This window comes from Chiloscyllium plagiosum, unplaced genomic scaffold, assembly GCF_037043375.1.
Source record: "Chiloscyllium plagiosum isolate Xiang-an unplaced genomic scaffold, Cpla_swu_hap1 HiC_scaffold_15, whole genome shotgun sequence".
Classification (NCBI taxonomy): Eukaryota; Metazoa; Chordata; class Chondrichthyes; order Orectolobiformes; family Hemiscylliidae; genus Chiloscyllium; species Chiloscyllium plagiosum.
In genome coordinates, this window is record NW_028270153.1 from 43,659,032 (window position 1) to 43,682,613 (window position 23,582).

At 40.8% G+C, this 23,582-nt stretch overlaps 1 protein-coding gene across 1 annotated transcript in view; it reads left to right on the plus strand.

Annotated features, from left to right (window-relative positions):
* The window catches only part of LOC122559955 (sodium- and chloride-dependent neutral and basic amino acid transporter B(0+)-like), a 73,793-nt gene that overhangs the window by 24,999 nt on the left and 25,212 nt on the right, over positions 1-23,582 (plus strand). The window contains exons 7-9 of the mRNA XM_087994600.1: positions 1,080-1,205; positions 10,603-10,721; positions 21,816-21,915. Coding sequence (XP_087850726.1) covers positions 1,080-1,205; positions 10,603-10,721; positions 21,816-21,915 — 345 coding nt within the window. The remainder of the gene's footprint in view (positions 1-1,079; positions 1,206-10,602; positions 10,722-21,815; positions 21,916-23,582) is intronic.

The window sequence follows — 23,582 nt, forward strand, 5'->3', positions numbered from 1 at the left end:
CAGAATTTTTGCCAGCCAACCACTGAAGTTACACGTGTATTTGTGTTTGTAACAGTTTTGAAAAAGAATTACATTTAGTAATGAAGGGCTAAAAATACATGGTGTTTCAAGGTTTCAGCCTACAGAAGCCACCTTTCAAATTTATTTGCAGATCCAAACAAGCCAGGGAGCAGGGACTGTTACAATTTGATATCATTCTGATAGCTCATGAACAATCTGTTGCATAACCAGATAAAAGTTTTCTTTGGTTTACATGTCGATTGAGCTTTATTGGAATGTAAACCCTTTTGGTTTGAAAGCAACCACTGCAGATGCCAAACATACTCAGTGGGTTCAGTAGTACCAGTTGACAATAAAGAGAAATAAAGTTCTAACACAAAATCTTATGTTGAAATGTTAACTTTGTTTCTCTGTTCATGGATGCCAGTTGGATTTCTGTCTTTTTCCAGCATTTTTTTGTTTTACCCTGGTCTGTAATTACCACTGGGAGGGGAACTGATGGGGTAGTGATGTTCCCATTCATATTTTGCCTTGTTATTTTGAGTGATAAAGACTGTGGTTTTGGAAATTGTTGTCAAAAGAGGCTTGGCAAGTTGTTACAGTGCATTGTACTTCCTGGTCTCTGACATGTTCTAGTAGCCAGTTTTTAAAGGCTGATTTAGTTAACTTGCTGGTGAGAATCAACCCCCAGGATATGGACAGTAGGAGACTCAATGATGGTAATGACCCACATTCCTGATGAAGGGCTTATGCCCGAAACAGGGACTCCCCTGCCCCTTGGATACTGCCTGACCTGCTGTGCTTTTCTAGCACCACACTGTTTGACTCTGATCTCAAACATCCACAGTGCTCACATTCTCCTCCTCAATGGTGGTAATGTCTGTAAATGTCAAGGGAGGTGTCTAATTTCTCATATATTGGAAATGGTCTCTGGCTGTTGAGTGTTGCAAATGTGACTTATCAACTCAAGACTGAATATTGTCCAGAAGAGCTGATTTCTGTTTTAAATAAATAATTGTTTACACCTTTCTGTCTCTTAAGCATTGTTAATGATGCCATATCACTTGTTTATGGTTTAGGTTTTGGTTTAGTTTTTATTGCCTACCCAGATGCACTTGGACTCCTGCCAGTATCATCATTCTGGTCTATAATATTTTTCTTAATGCTTCTTACGCTGGGAATAGACAGTCAGTTTGCAATGATGGGTAAGAAAAATAACATTTCATTTTCGTCTACTCCTTTCAATCTTTATGAAAGGAAACTATATAATCCGGTTTTGTGACATTTTTTAAACTTAAATTATCTTTTCGCTGCATGTCTTGTCTTTATTTGTCTTCACATGTTAAAATGTATTTTCCACCTATTAAAATTGTCAGGCTAAGTTTTATGCAAATGGAAATAGATTGTCTCAGTATTGAACATTATTAGATCTTAAAATCTAAAAGAACAATTGCATAGCGTATACTGGGAAATTGGTCAATTTCAGAGACAATTCTGTAAACATATCAATCATAGAAAGATATCTTAAAGCACTTCATATTTATGGGAAACATAACGGCCGTGAGAAGAAGCAACAGGGAGTAGAGAATGGGGAAGATTATATTTGAGCAATAAATGCATGGTGAAGAGAAAGTAGAGATTCTTGAAATAAAAGGGAGAAAGAGAACACAACAGAGGAATCAGGTAATACATTTCCAGTGAACATGAGCTATAAGCATAAATGTCAACATCTTGGAGCACGGGGATTTACATGTAGATGGTGGGGGTCAAAAGCAGAGGAGTTCAACATTGAACACACCAACTGCTAAATTCTATTTCAGTGCTTTAATCTGCAAGCATATACTTTCCATTCTGACTTGGAAATATATCACTGTTGCTGGGTCAAAATCCTGGAAATTCCTCCCTAAGGGCATGATGAATCAACCTACAGCACATGTTTAAAAATCACACAACACCAGGTTATAAACCAACAGGTTTATTTGGAAGTGCAAGCTTTCAGAACGCTGCTCCTTCATCAGGTAACTAGTAGGGCAGGATCATAAGGTAGAATTTATAGCAAAAGATCACAGTGTCATGCAATGAAAACAATATATTGAACAAACCTAGATTGCTGTTAAATCTTTTATCTTTTAGAATGGGTTGCAGGTTTCGGTTCATTAATATGTAAATCCCAGAACTTCTTTTAAGTCACACACTCGAGGTAACTTAAGGTTTTATTAAAAAAAGCGTGACAACTCAGCTCAGATAATGTATTAAAGGTGTGAAGTTAGAGTCTGTCCATATCCTAAACTTGAGTCAGACTGGTTCTACTTCTAAAGTATGAATTTATGAAATGTTATATGGATTGACTGTCTGCATTGACTACCTGCAGTTTGTGTGGCTTTTTGAGCAAAAGTAGAATATATCTGCAAATACAATTCTGCAAATGCCAATTTCCCCCATAGACGTGTGTGTGTGTGTGTGTGTGTGTGTGTGTGTAGTGGGGTCACCTGCCATGTGACATGAGACCTTCCTCATGGCTACTGAATTTGGCTATGAGCCCCTGCTCAGCCACTCTGTTGTTGTGAAACCCGAAGTCCGCTTGGAGGATGGTCACCCGAAGATCCGAGGCCCAATGTCCCTGACCGCTGAAGTGTTCCCTGACTGGGAGGGAAGACTCCTGCCTGGTGATTGTTGTGCGGTGTCCATTTATCTGTTGTCGTAGTGCCTGCTTGGTCTCGCCAATGTACCATGCCTCAGGCATCCTTGCCTGCAGTATATGAGATAGACAATGTTGGCCAAGTCACATGAGTACCTGCTGTGTACATGGTGTGTGGTGTCCACATGCGTAATGATGGTTTCCATGTCGGCACTCTGACCCATCTTGCAGAGGTTGCCATGACAGGGTTGTACAGTGTTGTGGTCGATGTTGTCCTGAAGGCTGGGCAGTTTGCTGCAACAATGGTCTGTTTAAGGTTTGGCGGTTGTTTAAAGGCAAGAAGTGGAGGTGTAGGGAAGGTCTTGGCGAGGTGCTCACCCTCACTGATAATGTGTTGTAGGCTGTGAAGAACATGGCGTAGCTTCTCCGCTCCCAGGAAGTACTGGACAACAAAGAGTACTCTATCAGTTGCATCCTGTATCTGTCTCCTGAGGAGGTCATTACAGTTTCTAGCTGTGGCACGTCAGAAATGGTGATTGATGAGTTGACCATCGAACCTTATTCTTATGAGGGTATCCTTCAGCACCTCCAGTTGTCCGTCATGTTTCTCCTTGTCTGGCAGATCCTGTGTGTGTGTGTAGGGCTTGTCCATAGGGGATGGCTGTCTTAATATGTTTTGGGTGGAAGCTAAAGAAGAGTAACATTGTGAAGTTACTTGTGGGTTTGCGATAGAGTGAGTTGCTAAGGAGATGGAGATGCATGTGCCTGAGACAGATACTAAAGTGTAGTCCATGGTAAGTGTGATGGTGGGACGTAACTCATTGGTATCACTGCGCAGTTGTTTTAGTGACTCCATGCCATGGATCTAGAGGAAGAAAATGTCATCAATATACCATAGAATCCCTGAAGTGTGGAAAGAGGCCCTTCAATCCAACAAGTCCATACCGACCCTCCGAACAGTAACCCACCCAGACCCATTCCCTAACCCTATTATCCTCTACTTACCCCTGACTAATGCATCTAACCTACACATCCCTGAACACTGTGGACAATTTAACATGATCAATTCACCTAACCTGCACATCTTTGGATTGTGGGAGGAAACCGAAGCACCCAGAGGAAACCCACACAGACACGGGGAGAAAGTACAAACTCCAAATAGACAGTCACTCGAGGGTGGAATCAAACCTGGGTCCCTGGCACTGTGAGGCAGCAGTGCTAACCACTGAACCTCCGTGGCCACCCTGATTTCAGGATATCTGGTGTATAGTGTTGGTGGAAGTCCTGTGCAGTAAAGAAGTCTTGTTCGATCTTGTTCGATCTTCTGCATGAAAATGTTGGCATATTGGGGTGCAAATTTGGTTCCCATGGCTGTTCCGTGTGTCTGGATGAAGAACTGGTTGTCAAAGGTGAAAACGTTGTTGTCGAGGATGAAGCAGATGAGTTGTAGGATGGTGCTCGGAGATTGGTAGTTGTTGATATTGAGCACTGAGGCTGTTGCAGTGATGTCAGCCTCATGGGGGATGCTGGTGTAGAGTGCTGAAACATCCATTGTGACGACGAATGTTCCTGGGTCGACTGGTCCATGGGTGCTGAATTTCTGTAAGCAATCTGTACAACAAAGAACAATACAGTGCAGAACAGGCCCTTTGGCCCTCAATGTTACGCCAGCCTGTGAACTAAGCTAAGCCCATCCTTCTACACTATTCTATCATCATCCATGTGCTTATTCAAGGATTATTTAAATCTCCCTAATGTGGCTGAGTTAACTACATTGACAGGCAGGACATTCCACACCCTTACAACTCTTTGAGTAAAGAACCTGTCTCTGACATCTGTCTTAAATCTATCACCCCTCAATTTGTAGCTATGCCCCCTTGTACAAGCTGATGTCATCCAAGGAAACAGACTTTCACTGTCTACCCTACAAAACATAGAAATGTACAGTACAGAATAGGCCCTTCAACCCTTGATGTTGTGCCGAGGATTAATCCTAATGTAACAAAAAACCTAACATACACACCCCACAATTCACTGCTATCCATGTGCATGTCCAGCAGTCACTTAAATGTCCCTAATGACTCTGCTTCCACCACCACTGCTGGCAAAGCATTCCATGCATTCACAACTCTCTGTGTAAAGAACCTATCTCTGACTTCTCCTCCATACCTTCCTCCTAATATCTTAAAACAATGACCCCTTGTGCCAGTCAGTCCTGCCCTGGGGAAAATTCTCTGGCTATTAACTCTGTCCATGCCTCTCATTATCTTGTATACCTCGATCAGGTCACCTCTCTTCTTCCTTCTCTCCAGAGAGAAAAGTCCGAGCTTAGTCAACCTATCTTCATAAGACAAGTCGTCCAGTCCAGGCAGCATCCTGGTACCCTATCTAATCTTCTGATCATCTTGTATGTCTCTATTAAATCCCCTCTTTCCAATGAAAACAGACCCAAGTCTCTCAGCCTTTCTTCATAAGACCTTCCCTCCAGACCAGGCAACATCTTGGTAAATCTCCTCTGCATCTTTTCCAATGCTTCCACATCCTTCCTGTAATGGAGTAACCAAGACTCTACACAATATTCCAAGTGCGGCTGCACTTGCATTTTGTATAGTTGCCATATGACATTACAGCTCTGGAACTCAATCCCTCTACCAATAGAACCTAACACACCGTACGCCTTCTTAACAGCACTATCAATCTGGATGGCAACTTTTAGGGATCTATGTATGTGGACACCAAGATTCCTCTGCACGTCCACACTGTCAAGAATCTTTCCATCGACCCAGTACTCTGCCTTCCTGTTATTCTTCGCAAAGTGAAGAATACATTTATCTGCATTGAACTCCATTTGCCACCTCTCAGCCCAATTCTGCAGTTTATCCTTGTCCCCCTGCAACCTGCAACATTCTTCCACACTGTCCGCTTCTCCATCGACATCAGTGTCATCTGCAAACTTACGTATCCACCTATGCCTGTGTCTAATGTAATTTATAAAAATGACAAACAGCAGTGGTCCCAAAATAGATCCTTGTAACACACCACTAGTAACTGGACTCCAGGCCGAATATTTTTCATCAGCCACCACTCGCTGCCTTCTTACAGAAAGCCAGTTTCTCATGCAAACTGCTAAATCACCCTCAATCCCATGCCTTTCCATTTTCTCCAACAGCCTACCATGTGGAACCTTATCAAAGGCTTTACTGAAGTCCATGTACACCACATCAACTGCCCTACCCTCATCCACATGCTTGGTTACCTTCTCAAAAAACTCAATGAGGTTTGTGAGACATTATCTGCCCTTGACGAAGCCATGTTGACTATCTGCAATCAAGTTGTTGCTTGCTAGATGATTATAAATCCTATCTTTTGTAATCCTTTCCAAAATGTTTCCTACAATAGAAGTAAGGCTCACTGGTCTATTACCTGGGTCATCTCTACTGCCCTTCTTGAACAAGGGCACAACATTTGCAATCTCCAGTCCTCTAGTACAAACCTGTAGATAATGACTACTCGAAGATCAAAGCCAAAAGCTCTGACACCTCCGCTTTAGCTTCCCAGACAATCTCAGATAAATCCCATCTGGCCCAGGGGGCTTGTCTACTTTCACTCCTTCTAGAATTGATAATACCTCTTCCTTACTAGTCTAATATCACCTGTCTCATTCTTCTCCTCTACAATATTCTTCTTTTCCTGAGTAAAAATCGATGAGAAATATTCATTTAGCACCTCTCTGATCTCCACAGGGTCCACACACAACTTCTCACTTTTGTCTTTGAACTGGCCCTATTCCAACCCTAGACATCCTTTTATTCCTCACATACCTATTGAAAGCTTTAGGGTTCTCCTGTATTTTACTTGCTAAAGAGTGCTCATGTCCTCACTTTACTCTTCTTAACTCTCTCTTTAAATCCTTCTAGCTAATCTGTAACTCTCCATCGCCTCAACTGAACCATCTCGTCTCATTGTCACATAAGCCTCCTTCTTCCATTTAACAAGAGTTGCAATTTCTGAGTGCAACTTTGAATGTTTGCAAGAAGCTCAACACCATCCAGGACACAACAGCCAGTTAGCTATCACTGTCCAAGCAGCCATGGGCCCAAAATTGGAAAGAAACACACATCTGGATGCCACCTCTCAGTGAAGCCTCAGCAAAGACTTGCAGGGGAGACTCGCAACAAGACTCATGCCTTAAGACAATGCAGCAACCCAAAAAGACCCAGGAGAAGACCTCCCCTGACCCACCTTTGTGGAAGAGAAACAACCCTTCATTGGAGAGGAAGGAGATTCCAGTGGGCAGCTCAGACATGTGGATTATTATAGGTAATATTGTTTCTCAGGTGAGTAGAATTAAATAGAGAGTAAATATTGTGGGAATATGGAAAATGCTCACATAGTGTTTTAATAAGGAATATTTTACTAATAAAATCAAGTTGAACTGCAAATAGAATTCTGTATCCCTTTCTCTCCCTCACCAATAAGAGCACATGGGTAAAATATTTTTAATACATAAACTGAAGTAAGTGTCTGAAGCGTGGACAACATCACTTACTCCACCAACTTAGTCATTCACTGCCTTCACTTTTGATGCCAGTACAGCAGTGTGTACATCCACAAAATCTATTGCAACAAATCACCAAAGTTCCTTCAACAACACTTTCCAGACCTCAAATACCTAGAAGGGAATGGACAGCAGATGTGTGGAAGCACCAACCAAGTTCTTCTCCAAGTTGCAACCATCCTGATTGGCTGATTAATATCTAATTTTAAAAACGATTCTTCCACGGGTCGGAGTGTTACTGTCAAACTAGCGTTTGTTGTCTATCCCTAGTTGCTGTTGAGAAGGTGATGATGAGCTGCTTTTTTAAAATGTCTGCAGTCCAAATGAAGTAGATAAATCCACAGTGCTGTGAAGTCAAAGTGAAAACTGTTTGTTTAGCAGTCTCCAAAAAAAATACCAGAGTTTGGGAAAATGTCATGACTGGTTTTGAAGAAAACACCAGAAACAGAAAACTGCTAGAATGGAAAAAAAAAAGCTACTGGACAGCAAGTAACATACACAACATGCAAGTGCCAGGTAATGACCATCTCTTACAAGAGAGAATCTAACTATAACCCCTTGATGTTCATTAATGAGCAGTGATCATTGAATCCCCACTGTCAACATCCAGGTTGCCATTGACCAGAAACTGAATTGAATTAATCATATTACAGTGGCAGGCGTGAAGAATGTTCTGCCGAATAACTTGGCTCCTGACGAACCAATGCCTATCTCCATTTACAAGGTACAAGTCATGAATGTGACTGAATAATCTCCACTTACTTGAAAGAATTTTTGAGACTTTGCACCACATAGGGTAAAGCAGCCCATTTGATTGGCTCCGTACAGACAAACCCCCATTCCCTCTCTGACCAACACACAGTGTCTGTACTATCCACAAGTCATACCTGACACATAGGAGGATGGTCGTGGCTGTTGGAGGTCATTCATCACAGCTCCAGGACATCTCCACAAAAGTTGCTCAGGGTAGTATCCGAGGCCCAACCATCTTCAGCTGCTTCATCAATGACCTTCCCTCCATCATAAGATCAGAAGTGGGGATGTTCACCGATGATTGCACAATGTTCAGACAATTCACGACTCTTCAGACACTGAAGCAGTCTGTGTCCAAATGCAACAAGATCTAGACAATATCCAGGCTTGGGCTGACAAGTGGCAAGTAACATTTGTGCCACACAAATGCTGGGCTATGCACATCTCCAATAAGAGACAATCTAAACACCGCCCTTTGTGTTACCATACTGAATCCCCCACTAAAAACATCGTGGGAGTTATCATTGATCAGAAACTTAACTGGACTCACCACATAAATGCAGTGGCTACAAGAACAGGTCAAAGACTAGGAATACTGTAAAGAGTAACTCACTTGCTGTCTCGCAAAAGCCTGTCCACCATCTACAAGCCACAAGTCAGGAGTGCGATGGAATACTCCCCACTTGTCTGGATGAGTACAGCCCCAACAACAGTCAAGAAGCTCAAAACCAACCAGGACAAAGCAGCCCGCTTGATTGATACTGCATCCATAAGCATCGACTCCATCCACCACCGATGCTCAGTAGCAGCAGTGTGTATCATCTACAAGATGCACTGCAGAGATTTACCAATGATCCTCAGATAGCACCTTCCAAACCCAAGATCACTTCTATCTAGAAGGACAAGGAAAGCACAAACCGTGGGAACACCACCACCTTCCCCTCCAAGCCACTCACCGTCCTGACTTGGAAATATATCTTGGAATTCCCTCCCTAATGATATTGTGGATCAACCCAAAGTAAATGGTTCAAGAAGGCAGCTCACCACCACTTTCTCAAGGGCAACTAGGGATGGGCAATAAATCTTGGCCCAGCTAGTAACACCCACATCCCACAACATGAATTTAAAAATAAAGATGCGCTATAATCATTAATTAAGAGTCCTCAGACAGCGAACCCACGACCACTACTATCTGGAAGAACACAGGAAGCAGGTACATGGGAGTACTAACACCTCAAGGTCCCCCTAAGCCATTCACCATTCTAACTTGGAAAAATATCACTGTTCCTTCAATGTCGCTGGATCAAAATCCTGGAACTCCCTCCCTAATGGCATTGTACGTCAACCTATAGCACATAGACTGCAGCAGTTCAAGAAGGCACTCACCACGACTTCTCAAGGGCAACTTGGAGAAGACAATAAATTCTGGGCTAGCTAGTGATGCCCACAGCTCATGAATGAGTAAAAGAAACCCTTGTGCTTGCTCCGAAAATGTTTAGAAGTTAGAAAAAGTAAAATTCCTGAAACCAAATGAGCCACACAGGCTGAACAAGAAAGTTTTAAGTGTAACAGGATGACCCTTCACTGAGATTTGAATACTTGTAAGGTTGATGCTGAGGGTAAAAGGGTTGAAATTTCATTTCTGATATTTTTACCAAGACCATTTCATGGTGAAAAATAATTAGTTGGTTTTCCTTTTGTGTGTGATGAGCATTGATGTTATCTTGTTGAACGTATATCAGCAACTACTTGTGAAAATGTTCAATGATCGACCATCATGGTTGAACACAGCAAAAAGGAAACTTATGGTCTTTCAAGCCAGGCCTCAGTCTTGGACCTGGCTTATCCCAGTATTGTTATTAGCTGGGACCAGAACACAACTGGGCAAACTGAAGGCAGCTGATAAGAAATCACAATATGTTAACACAGGCAGAAGAGGCAGCCTCTAGAGACCAAGTGATACAACTCATGCTTGAGTAAGAAAGAAGGAAAAGGAAGTAGCAAAAATATAAATAAAAGTGAAAAGAGCTTGGGGACCCCAACCCATGAAGCTGAAACAAACATCTGAGAGACGATGTGAAGCTTGGAAACTGCTGGTTTATGTGACTCGAATAGACACACTCAATCATTTACTCACTCTGATCTTCTTGTGCCCTGACCTCTTTCCCCTGCTCAACACACCAACCTTATGCATCACAAATTCAGCTTCTTTTGATCATTCTGCTACATTGGCATCCCTTTCAGTCAATCCCAGGAGGTATGTGAAATGTACTTTTACCTGTCAAACTCATACTTGAAAGGAAAGTGCCTTTTCAATCCTTCACACTATGAGCTGGAAGCATGACATCAAAAAATGTCAAAAATCTAAAACAGCAAATGTAATTTGAAATGACAAGTTGTACAATGACCACAGTCTGCACATTAGTTATTTTCTGGCAGAGTCCAGGAAACCTTCCCTTGTTGAGAACCCTTATTGTAAAGAAATGAAAACTGACTACTCTTTATGTTTTGGGGAATGAATTCTGCATTTTGGCGAAGCCATTCATTCTGTGTTCCAGTTTGCATTGTTTTAGATCATATAGAAAAAGCAGGGAATATAAACACAATCTAGAATATAAATCAACTACTGATATTTGATATTTTGTTTTACCAGAAACAATTACAACAAGTATAACAGATGCGCTGCCTAATTTTATGCAATCAAGATACCTTTCTATGATAATCGTCCTTTGCGTATCATTCTATTTTCTTGGTCTCATATTTGCAACACAGGTATGGGCATCCAATCATTTTAAAATAATGTCATTCTTAAAACCAAAAATGTAATGATCATAAATAATATGTATTAGAACATAATATTTTTATAAAAGTGAGCTTATTATTCTCCTATTATTGAAACTGTAAGAAATAGGTGGCCTTGACATGTACAATTCTTGAGATTTCACTTGCTGAAATTAAAATAAGTGCAACTAATCAAGGTCTACCTGCAAAAATAAATGCTTTCTTTAGTACTGTTCCATGGCTGATAAACTGTGTAGCTGATACAGAGCTATAACACAAACTGCTCCATTGTACCTACTGGCCTGGGATGTGAGAAAAACAATCACAGAGGGATAAGATTCTTAATGGCCATTAATTAGCAAATTGTTCATGCAATTATAACATTCATATTATTTGTTCAAGCTAATTGATGACAAGTTAAAGCTGGTTAATAAACAACAAACAAGTGCTGAGACCCTATCTGGTGATATGATGCATTGTAGTGGGGAAAAGCAACTAAGAAAGCTTATCACTGACAAGGGCAGGTTTACATTAGACGGAAACATATTAGAATCTGAGGCCGAATGTACCTGACCTCTGAAGTGTTCCCCAACTGGGAGGGAACATCCCTGTCTGGTGATTGTTGCGCCATATCCATTTATCCATTGTCGTAGCGTCTGGTTGATCTCACCAATGTATCATGCCTCGGGGCATCCTTATGTGCAGCATATGAGATAGACAACATTGGCCGAGTCACATGAGTATCTGCCACGCACATGATGGGTGATGTCCCCATGTGTAATGGTGGTATCCATGTCGACACTCGGACACTTCTTGCAGCAGCTGCTATGATAGGGTTGCACGGTGTTATGGTCTATGTTGTCCTGAAGGCTGGGCAGTTTGCTGCAAACAATTGTCTGTTTAAGATTTGGCGGTTGTTTAAAGGCAAAAAATAGAAGCATAGGAAAGGTCTTAGTGAGGTGCTCATCCTCATCAATAATGTGTTGCAGGCCACGAAGAACATAGCGTAGTTTCTCCACAAAACACAGGCAAAGGATAAGTGGCAAAGAAGACAGCACATACTGTGAGCATCAATTATATGTTCAGAACGAAGACAAACATCTGCTGTCCCAACAAGGCAAAGGTTTTTTTTTTTCACAAACAAAATTAGAAATTACTGGAAAAACTCAGCAGTTCTGGCAGCTTCTGTGGAGAGAAATCAGAGTTAATGTTTCGGGTCAAGTGATCCTCCTCAGAGCTGATGGTAGCTGGGGATTATTCAGTTGTGAGCCATTTCAAAATGTTTTGGAACTGATGTGGATTCTGCCATTATAATGTTCTTCTAATAGTGATCAAATTTTGAGTTTGACTTTATTGACATGCTAATTTGCAACTACACTGGGAAAGTTAGATTGATTCTGGAAAGTTGTAATGAGGGTTTGCTCTCTGCTTCTCTCAGGCATAATCTTCAGCAATTTAATGTAAAACTGAAATTAAGTGGAGGCTGGTGTAATTGCAGTTTGCCTAGCCACTGACTGTGCCTCGTGTATTTTGGCAATGAGTAACATAGATTAAAATCTGGTTTTGCAGATGGAGAACCTGTGAATAAACTTTATATTCATGGAACAATGCTTGTCAGATGTTTGGTGTTATTTTTCATGATATGTTAATCAGAATCTTCAGGCTAATGACCAGCTTGATATGTCTTCAAAACAAACCTTGGATATCTAGCACCTTCAATGTATAGAAATGTCTCAAGTTGTATCACAAAATAAGAAACCAAATCAAATGGTGGCATATTAGGTCAGAGAATCAAATGCTTGGTCAAAGAGATGTCTTAATGGAGGAAAATGAAATAAAGAGGCAGAGAATTGTACAGAGCAAAATCCAAAGCTTGGGGTTCAGGTAATTGAAGGCAGAAGCATCAAAGTTGAGTAATTAAACTTGAGATGTGCAAGAGACCAGAATTGGAAGAGCACAGATATTATGAAAGATTGTGGGCCTAAAGGAGGTTACAGGGATAGGGAGGTGAGACTCTGGAGGTGTTTGAAAATAAGGAGGAAAATTTGAAAATAATCATATTGCCTGTTGGGAAGTGAATGAAGGTCAAAAAGCAGATCGAACGTAAAATAACTAGACCTGCTTTGAATTAAGATAGGGACAAGAGAGACTTAGATGCTCTCTGATTTATTATTCATTGTGAAACACCAGCAAGAAACTAGTTGGAATTGTCAAATCCAGAGGTAACATAGCATGAAAGAGGACTTCAGCTGCAAATGTGCTGAGGCAGGGATAAAGTTGGGTTATTTAATGAATTAGAAATGAGCAGTCTCAGCGTGGCACCAACATTAGATCAGAAATTTATGATCAAGGCTGTGAACAGAATAGATTAATTTCACATTGTTAACAAACAGATGGATACACTGGAAGAAAATGGAGTTTGGACCAGAAACCAAATGTTTTCAATTTTCCCAACGTTTAATTGAAGGAAATTGCTGTTGATTGAGTACTGGATATCAGATAAGTAGTCTGATAATTTAGCAACAGTGGAGGAGTTGACAAAGATAGTGGTGAAAAAGTGTGGGGTGTCATCTACGTGCATGTAAAAATGTCGGTGCCATTCGACAATACATCTGAGGAACACCACAGTCTTTTCTCCCCCCCCTCCACCCATACACACAGGGGATATGTTCCAGGGCCTACCGCTGAAACCCGAGACTGCAGATTGGAGCGAACCCATTCATTTAAATAGGAGATATACCTTCCCAGCAGCCTCCTGGTCCCTGGTTCCGGAATGTTCCCTATAATATATTCCAGCCTTGGTAAACCATGGGTAACTGAAACTGCAGAAAACAATTGCGCGGATATGAGGTGGGGGGGGAGGGATTGCCCTTTATGTAGATGAAACACAAGAGGCCGCTAAAGATAGGTCCTTAGATGTTCCTTTTGAAGCTCCTCCATGATGCAAACTTGGCCCCTTCTCTTTCTCAATCTATGTATTACATCATGCTAATAAACTTCAGGGTCTACATACTGCACCCCCCCCCCCCCCCCCAATTCACTAAGGTTTTGATGGGTGAGGGGACACTGGTGAAATGTAGCCTAGCTGCTATCTAACCAGCTGCCCCACCCTGCCACTTAAGCATCTTATCTCTCTGTCACCATTTTTCCCACGGACGATACCAGCAGGATACTGTAGCAGCCTTTACTGGAGAACTTGATATTGGGCAATGGGGGACCTCTGTGAGAATTTACCTGTGACCATCAGAAGCATCTCCCCCACTACAAGCTCCCAACAGTACATAATTCTATCACCCAACTTCCCTTACTCCTCCTCTCCCTCCTCCAGCCTCAGTCTCAGTCACCAATTCAACTCTCCTCATAAACACCCAACTTGCCGTCCCAGTGACACCCAGACTTACCCTGATGCTTGTATGAGAGTATATTTAACTATTAGATGTAACAAGATTTTCTATAAGTGCTGGTTCCATTCTTCTAAAATGTTTCTGTTGCTGTGTAAGCTAATCTGTATCAATTTGCTTTCTACCTATTTGCTTATATGACTAATGTGTGGCAGTGCCCCTTTACTAGGCAACATTTACAGGGATCACTTCCAAATCCATACATGGAATGTTCCCCTGAGGTTAGCTGAAAGAAATGGGCAATTAGAAATTGTTAAATATGCATCCGATATATGAACAGAAAGTTTTGTTATTGTAGATGGCCTAATGTGCTTTCTTCAATTTTTAATGCTAATTTACTGGGGTTAATTATTTATCCAACAACAACATCAGCAATGATTTCTACCCTGGAGTGTTTGTGGGCATGTTTACTTGAAGAGAATGAAAAATATTGATTAAGAGCAGCAACTTGCTCATAGAAAATCAATGAATAATTCCTGCATATTTAAAAGTGGTATGCCAATTCTGTCCATGTCAGACATGTGGCATTTATAGCTGTTGCAACTGAGTAAAGAAGGTGGGTGTCAGTGCCAGTTCCTCTTTATGCAAGTTGTAGCAAATTCCATGTCAGTAAATATTACAGTAAATATAAATTCAGAATAAATTTAAAGTAGAAATGATCTGTAATATGGATAGCTGCTATTATTTTTGAATGATTACCACGGAATGGTTACAGCATTAAGCAGGTCATTTCACCCACTGAGGCCAAGAGCAATTTCGATAGTCCAACTCCCCTTCCTTTTCCTCATAAGTGGTTCTCGTCTCTTTTGAAAATCATGGTTGAATCTGCCTCCAGAGTTGAGAGTGCAGTGATGGAAAAGCACAGCAGGTTAGGCAGCATCCGAGGAGCAGGAGAAACAACATTTCGGACATAAGCCCTTCATCAGGAATCTGCCTCCAACACAATTTAAGGCAATGCATTCCCAATCCTAAGATCTGACTGTATAAAATAATTAAGTTGACATTACTTTGGGTTTTTTGCCAGTCACCTTAATACTCCATTTTCTGGTTCTCAGCCACATCATCAGTAAGAAGCATTTCTCTCCAACTATTCTGGCTAAAGTCTGCAAATGTGTTTCAGTATATTTTTCCCATTTGTTGGTGTTATGGACCAAGCCAGAACCCTCAAAACCTTTCAAGAAAGTAGCTTAGACCCTAACTTGTCAAGTTGTTTTAAGTAGGTATACAGAGGATATTCCACTGGTCAAACCACTTAGTTTTAAACAAAACAGATTTTTTTTTCTCTGAGGCAGTATCTGTTAGCTATCATCAAATTGGCACTAAAACCCACCAGGCCAGACTTTTTGGAACCTGTTTCTTTTACGACCTCTCTGAAAAAAAGGCCAAGGACAATATAACCTTGTTAAAGGAACAGCAACATCAATTTCCCCCACCCCCCGTTAAAAAAATCTTAAATTATTAGTACACTACAATGCCCATATTCATTACATTGACTATAAACATGCAAACATGGACTATTACATTCTGTTTCAGTCTGTTTCACTCCTGCCACCAAACACCTCCATTTCTCAGTGAGTGGAGTAGACACACTGCTAAACTTTGGGAAGAAATGTTGATAAAATCCATTCAATCCCAGGAAGCTTAGTACTGATCTTTTCGTCAATGGTATGGTAAACACCTCTATTACCTTGAATTTTGCATTCTGTGGGGCCGTTTACCTATGTCCAATAACATGGCCTAGGAAAGTGACTTGGGCTTTGGCAAGTTCACTTTTATCCAGTTTATCACCAAGCCTGCATCCTGAAGTCGATCGAACATGTCTAATAAATGTTGCAAATGTTCCTTCCATGTATGTCTAAAAATCATCAGGTCAGCAATATAAACTACACAATGGGTAATGCAGCAATGACCTTCTGGTTAGTCTCTGAAATGTGGCTGGTGCATTTTTCATACCAAATGGCATGACTTTAAATTGATACAATCCGTTCGGTGTTATGAAAGCCAAAATTGTCATCTATTTTTCGGATAAAGGTACCTGGCAGTATCCTCTGAACAAGTCCAAATAAGAAATAAAAGTTGCTTGTCCTACCTTCACAACTCATTCTTCCAAATGCAGAATCCGATTTGTATCAGTGTTTATAACTGCATTTACAATAGTCCATACAGAACCGTTGGATACCATCTAGCTTTGGCACCATTACTATGGGTGAGCTCCAGTCACTGTAACTCACTTTGATTATATCATCTTAGAGTATGTGTTCAGTCTCCTTTTGATCCTGTGTTAACTTGAGAGGGTTATGCCTATAAGGATGTCGCTTAATCGAAACAGTATCTCCAATATCTACATCATGCACAATTAGGTTAGTACTTCCCAGCTTTTTTCCAAATATCTCCCCATGTGATAGTAATAACTGTTTCAGGTCATTTTGGTTTTCCTCTGGAAGGTAACTCAATAACTTATCCCAATTTTTGACAACTTCCCCATTGTCCAATTTAATTTGAGGAATGTCCAATTCAGAATCCTCTGAACTACGTTCTTCCCTCTGTATTCTAATCAATAACACAGTCTTCTTTGGCTTTCCTTCACTGTCAAAATACCTTTTGAGCATATTCATGTAACACACTCTGTGAGAATTATTTCTGTCTGGAGCCCTTATCAATGAGTTTACCTCACTGAATTTCCTTTCGACTTAATAAGGTCCACTAAACTTTGCTTTTAAAAATTCACTAATCACTGGAAGTAACGCTAAATCCTTATCCCCGAAAGCAAAATTGTGAGTTTTTGATTTCTTATCTGCTTCCTGGTTAATTGTATGCTGTAATACTTTTAAATGCTGGTTAGCCAACTCTCCTGCTTCATTTAATTGTTCCGGAAAATTTGACACATAGTCCAAATATGTGGTCTCTGAATTCTGATTTGCCAATTTCTTCTTAATCATTTTTAGCAGTCCTCTCACTTCATGCCCAAAACCTAATTCAAATCGACTGGATTTGGTTGATTCATTTGGTGCATCTCTGATCGCAAAAAAGCACAAATGGAATTCCCTTTTCCCAATCATCTGGGTAGTCTTGACTATAAGCCCTCGACATGGTCTTTAATTTCTGATACCATGTTTCTAGGGCTCCCTGCAACTCTGGATGGTACACAGTGGATTGGATTGTTTTATTCCTAAATTGTCTCTAACTTCCTTGAATAATTTTGATATAAAGTTTGACCCTTGATTTGATTGTATCTCTGTGGGTAGTCCATATCTAGTAAAACGTTTGAGTAGTTTCACTACAATCTGTTTAGCTGTACTATTGCATAATGGAATGGCCTCTGGAAATTGAGTAGACACATCCATTATTGTGTAAAAATACTGATTCCCACTTTTTGTTTTAGGCAGAGGTCCTACACGATGGATTAAGACTCTCGTAAAAGATTCCTCAAATGCAGGAATAGGTATTAACGGTGCAGGTTTTATTACTGCCTGTAGTTTTCCAATTACTTGACATGTATGAAATGTCTGGCAAAATTTAACTACATCCTTGTGCAGTCCGAACTAGTAAAAATGTTGCGTGTTTTAGCTTGCATTTTTCTCACTCCTAAATGACTACATAGTGATAGCTTTTGCACCACTCGCAACACATCCTTTCTATAACCCACTGGGAATACGACTTGATGAATTTCTGCCCATTTCCCATCTGCCTAAATATGTGACAATTCCTCATTAAGACATAATTTTTAAGATAATAACATTTAGGGATACATTCACATTCTTTTTCTGTGTATGCCTTTTGATATACTTGCTTTAAATTTTCCACTGTCTGCTGTAACTCAGTTAATTTATCTGAATTAAAGATGTCTGCTTTGTCATCCATCTGCTCTTCGTTTGACTCAACTATTTGATCAAACAGGATCTCTGCTAATTCCACTTCAATTCTTTGATCTCTTCTGTTCAACTGGTGACTTTGTGACCTCGAAACTACACGGTCAGGAAAAATCCCAGGATATGTGTCCTGCAATATTCAGTTGCCTGAGTTTCCACTGGCTTTTCAACCACAGTAGGCCGCACACCTACCTGTGAACCACCTTTATCATTAGCAAGGACAGATTGCATTCCTGGAGCTGAGAGTTTGTCCAGGATTCCTACCATGACGTCTCCAGTTTTCATTGGACACTCTAACCTCACTTTACATAATTGAGCACTGTGAATTCCCATGACTAGCACTTTTTCTGGCAATAGTCCTTCAGAAGTACATATTTTCTCATCTTTCAACATCACAGATTGAGACGATCCTGTGTCTCTTAATATTGTAGCCTCTTCACCTGCTGCTCCTCCCTAGGCAATTAAACTTTTCCTTTGCAGGTATATGGTTTAAGAATGTCTGGCATTTGCTCCTTAACCGACCTCTGACCAGGTTGTACATTCTGGTGCAGCTTTCTAGCCTCACTGTGCTTTTCATTACCACTCCAATAAATGTCACTGGCTTATCCTGTTTTCCTAAATCTGGCTTCCCAGTACTTTTCCTAACCAACCAACACTGTGATTTCATGTGGCCTACATTATGGCAGTGAAAACACTGGAGCTTTTTAACTTCTCTTTCCCCTTCAAGGGTTTCCTTTTTACTCTGTGGTAAGTTATCCTTATGATGTTCACCGAGATCTATCTTTCCTTTTCCACATGAGGATTTCTCTTGTAAATAGTACACATAGCTGCTACTGAGCATTAGTAGTGCAGGGAGTGCTAATCAAGTGGCTGCTTTGTTCTGCATGGTGGAAAGCTTCTTGAGTGTTATTGGAGCTGCACTCATCCACACTCCTGATTTGTGCTTTGAAGATGATGAACAGGCTTTGGGAAGTTGAGTTACTCATCGCCTCTGACCTGCTCTTGTAGCCACTGTTTTTATGTGGCAAGTCCAGGTGAGTTTCAGGTTAATGGTAAACCCCTGGATGCTGATACTGGGGGATTCAATGATGGTAACACCATTTAATGTCAAGCAGATTGTCTCTTAATGGTGATGGTCATATCCTGGCATTTATGGGCTACAAATGTCATTTGCCACTTATCAGCCCAAATCTGGATATTGTACAGATCTTGTTGCACTTGGTCATGGGCTGCTTCATCTGGGGAGTTGTAAATGGTGTTGAACATTGTGCCATCATCAGTAAACATCCCTACTTCTGACCTCATGATGGAGGGAAGGTCATCGATGAAGCAGGTGAAGATGTTTGGGCTGAGGACAGTGACCTGAGGAACTCCTACAGAGATATCCTGGAACTGCAATGACTGACCTCCAACAACCAAGACCATCTTTCAATGTGTCAGGTAACCACCGGGGAGTTTGTCCTCTGATCCCTATTAATTTCAGTTTTGTTAGGACTCTTTGATGCTACACTTGGTCAAAGGCGACATTGATGTCAACGGCTGTCACTCTCACCTCACCTCTGGAAATAAGCTGTTTTGTCCATGTTTGAATCAAGGTTATAATGAGGTCAGCAGCTGAGTGGTCCTGGTGGAACTCACACTGAGCATCACTGAGGAGGTTATTGGTGAGCAGGTACTGCTTGATAGCATTGTTGATGACACCTTTCATCAATTTAACGATGATCGAGAGTAGACTGATGGGGCAGTAATTGAGTGGGTTGGATTTGTCCTGCTTTTTATGTAAAGACATACCTGGGCAATTTCCACATTGTCAGATAGCTGGCAGTATTGTGACTGTACTGGAAGAGCTTAACTTAGGGATTGGCAAGTTCTGGAGCACAAGTCTTCAATAATCTTGCTGGAATGTTGTCAAGCCCTATGGCTTTGCATTATCCATTGACTGCAAGCATTTCTTGATATTACGAGTGAACTGAATTGGCTTAAGACTGGTATTTGCAATGCTGGGCACTACTGGAAAACGTTGAAACGAATCCTTCAGCCTCATCTTTTACATTGATGGGCTGGCTCTTCCATCATTCAGGATGGGAATTTGTTGACCCTCCTCCTCCAGTGAGTTATTTAATCGTTGACCACTATTCATAAGTGGCTGTGATAGGACTGCAGAGCTTAGATCTGATCCACTTAGCTCTATCTGTCACTTGCTGCTTATGCTGTTTGGCATCCAAACTGTTTGGATAGTCCTGTTTAGTAGCTTCATCAGGTTGACACCTTATTTTCAGGTTTGCCTGGTGCTGTTCCTGGCATGCCCTCCCACACTCTCCATTGATTTAGTATTGATGCCCTGGCTTGATGGTAATGGTTGAATGCAGATATGCTGGGCCATGAGGTTGCACACTGTGTTGGAATACAATTCTGCTGCTGTTATGGTTCATAGTGTCTCATGGATACCCAATCTTGAGTTGCGAGATCTGTTTGAAGTCAATCCTGTTTTGCATGGTGACAGTGCCACACAACATGATGGAGATTATTCTCAGTGTGAAGGTAGGACTTTCTCTCCACAAGGACTGTCCGGTCATCACTCTCAGCAATACTGTAATGGACAGATTGGTAAGAATTAGGTTGTGTTTTTCCCTCTTGTTGGTTCTGTCACTGCCTGCTGTAGACCCAGTCTAGCCACTATGTTTTTTAGCGCTTGACCAGCTCAATCAGTAAGAGGTTTCCTTGCCCATGTTTAACTTGAAGCCATGAGACTTCATGGAGTCCAGAGTCAATATTGAGGATTCCCAGGGCAACTTCCTCCCAACTGTATATCACTGTGCCAACACCTCTGCTGAGTCTGTCTTGCTGGTGGGACAGAACATATCCAGGGATGGTGATAGTGGAGTCTGGGACATTGTCTGTAAAGTTTGATTCCATGAGTATGAGTATGTCAGGCTATTGTTGACTAGTCTGTGAGACAGCTCTCCCAATTTTTGCACTAGCCTCCAGATGTTAGTGAGAAGAGTTGACAGCTGTGTCTATTGTTATTTTCCTGGTGCCCACGTCGATGCCAGGTAATCCATCCAGTTGCATTTCTTTGAGATTTTGTTGTGATTGATACAACTGAATGGTTTGCTAGGGCAATTGAGAGTCAACCACATTACAGTGAATCTGGAGTCACATGTAGGCTAGGCCAGGTGAGGATGGCAGTTTCCTTCCCTGAAGGACATTAATGAACCAGATGGGTTTTTCCGACAATCAACAAAGCTTTCATGGTCATCAGCAGATTCTTAATTCCACACTTCTTTTTTACTGAATTTAAATTCCACCATCTGCCGTCGCAGCATTTGAACCTGGATCCCCAGAATATTATCTGAGTTTCTGGATTAATAGCCTCAGCCATCACCTCCCCTTGTAAATCATTGATTCTTCCATATTTATTGAATGCATTACTTACTCAAATATTAACAGCTTTCCAGCAGTTTCTGACAAATTGACAACTTTTCTGCATACTTTTATGTATCACCTCTATGGGTAGTCGAGTATCATGGCAGAATTTGACATTCGTGGAAGTGTTTCATGATGTTGACAAGAATTGACTTGAACCAATCAAGCCAAGTATTTTCACTTTTCTAATTGCTGTGTTGTCTGTCAGAAGAGTAATACAGTAAATAATTTGAAACTCTAATGAAGATATTAGAATACTGATAAATATGTGCCAGTGGTTCTCCAGTCTAGCCCAAAGCAGCTGTGTTTTTTAGTTAGTAAAGTACAATGTATACAGTCTTATGAGTAGTGTGACTTTCTTAATATTTTTGCCAATATTACCTTTTCAGGCTGGTATTTACTGGGTGCAGTTACTTGATCATTTCTCTACTGGTTTGACACTACTTATAACGGCTATATTGGAACTTGTTGGTATAATCTTCATCTATGGTAAGTATGATGCAGTACCATTAATAAATACAAAGATTCCTTTTTACCTCTTCAGGTAAAAAGATAGGTAACTGCTAAATGTAAATTTACATGTTTCATTTTAGCACTGCTGCCTCACAGTACCAGAGACCTGAGTTCAGTTACACCCATGGGCGACTGTCTGTGTAGAGTTTGCATATTCTCCACATGTCTGCATGTGTTTCATCCAGGTGCTCCAGTTCCTTCCCACAGTCTAAGGGGTTAGGTGGATTAGACATGTTAAATTACCCATAGTGTCCAGGGATGAGTACGTTAGGTAGATTAGCCATGAGAAATGCAGGGTTACAAGGTTAGGTTAGGGGCATGGTTCTGGGATGCTTTTCAGAGAGTCAGTGTAGACTTTATAGGCTGAATAGTCTGCTTCCACAGTATAGGAATTCTATGACAAAACAATCTGAAATGTTTCCCAGAAGTTGATGGAACATACTATCTCTCTGGACGGCCCCATTAGACTTGCTCATGCACAACTGAGGTTTAAAAAACAGAAAATATCTGCAGAGTTGCTGTTAGCACATATTAAAAGCAACACCTTGTATCAATATAATGCTTTTAACATAGCAAAATATCTCAATCTTCTTCAAAAATACTGAGCCAGAGATCTTGCGAAGGATAACCAGAAGCTTAACAAAAGAAATAGGTTATAGGAATGCCTTGAAGGAACAAAGAGAAAAAGAGAAGTTTAAGGTGAATTTAACGTGGGATCGTTCCGGGGTGATTAAAATTAGAAACTCAAAAGACTAGAATTGGAGGAGTATATATATCTCAGAATATTGTCGGGTCTGGAAAATATTATAGAAATACAGAAGTGAAAGCTATTGAAGAATTTGAAATTTATGATGAGAGTTTTGAAGTTAAGGTGGTACTAATCATGAACCAATGTAAATCAATGACCACAGAGATGATAGGGGAATTAAATTTGGTGAGAGTTAGGATATGTGGAGGACAGTGTTTTAGGTTTCCTCAGGTTTAAACTTTGGAATTTGGCCAGGAGTACATTGCTCCCTCTAGATGTGAGCATTCCGAAGGCATAGATAAGGGTATTAGCAACAGATGATTTGAGGCAGCAGTAGAGTGAGGCTATGCTATGAAGGTTCAAAGAAGTGATTTTAATATTGGCATGGATATATGCTTGAAAGGTGATTCTATGGTTATTGAACAGTTTGGTTCAGTGTTAGACAATTGCCTGGGAGAGAGATTGTTTGGTAGCTAGTGAGTAGAATTTGTGGTCAAGTCTGACTTTGGCATTTCCAATATTTAGAGGAAATTTTAGCTCACCAAGGCCTCAATATTGCTGTGGAGTTTAGCGAGAAGTGATGGTATATTAGAGTTAGCCTTCATTAGTGTGTATCTGGAATCTTGCCATAGTATCAAAGGTTTCATATCAACACACATAAATGATGCCACATGTGATAATGACAAAGACCAACTGACTCCTCAGTCTTGACAAACTATCTGCAGCCACTGACACCACTGTCCACATCTTACCCCTCCTATACCTCCCCATCATAATTTACCTGGATACGTATGTTCCCATATCATCTATCCAGTTGGGAGTCAGAACATCACTACCAATGATTTCTATTTCTGATTATACCATTCTAGTTCTCATGTCAACCAAAGGTGCATTT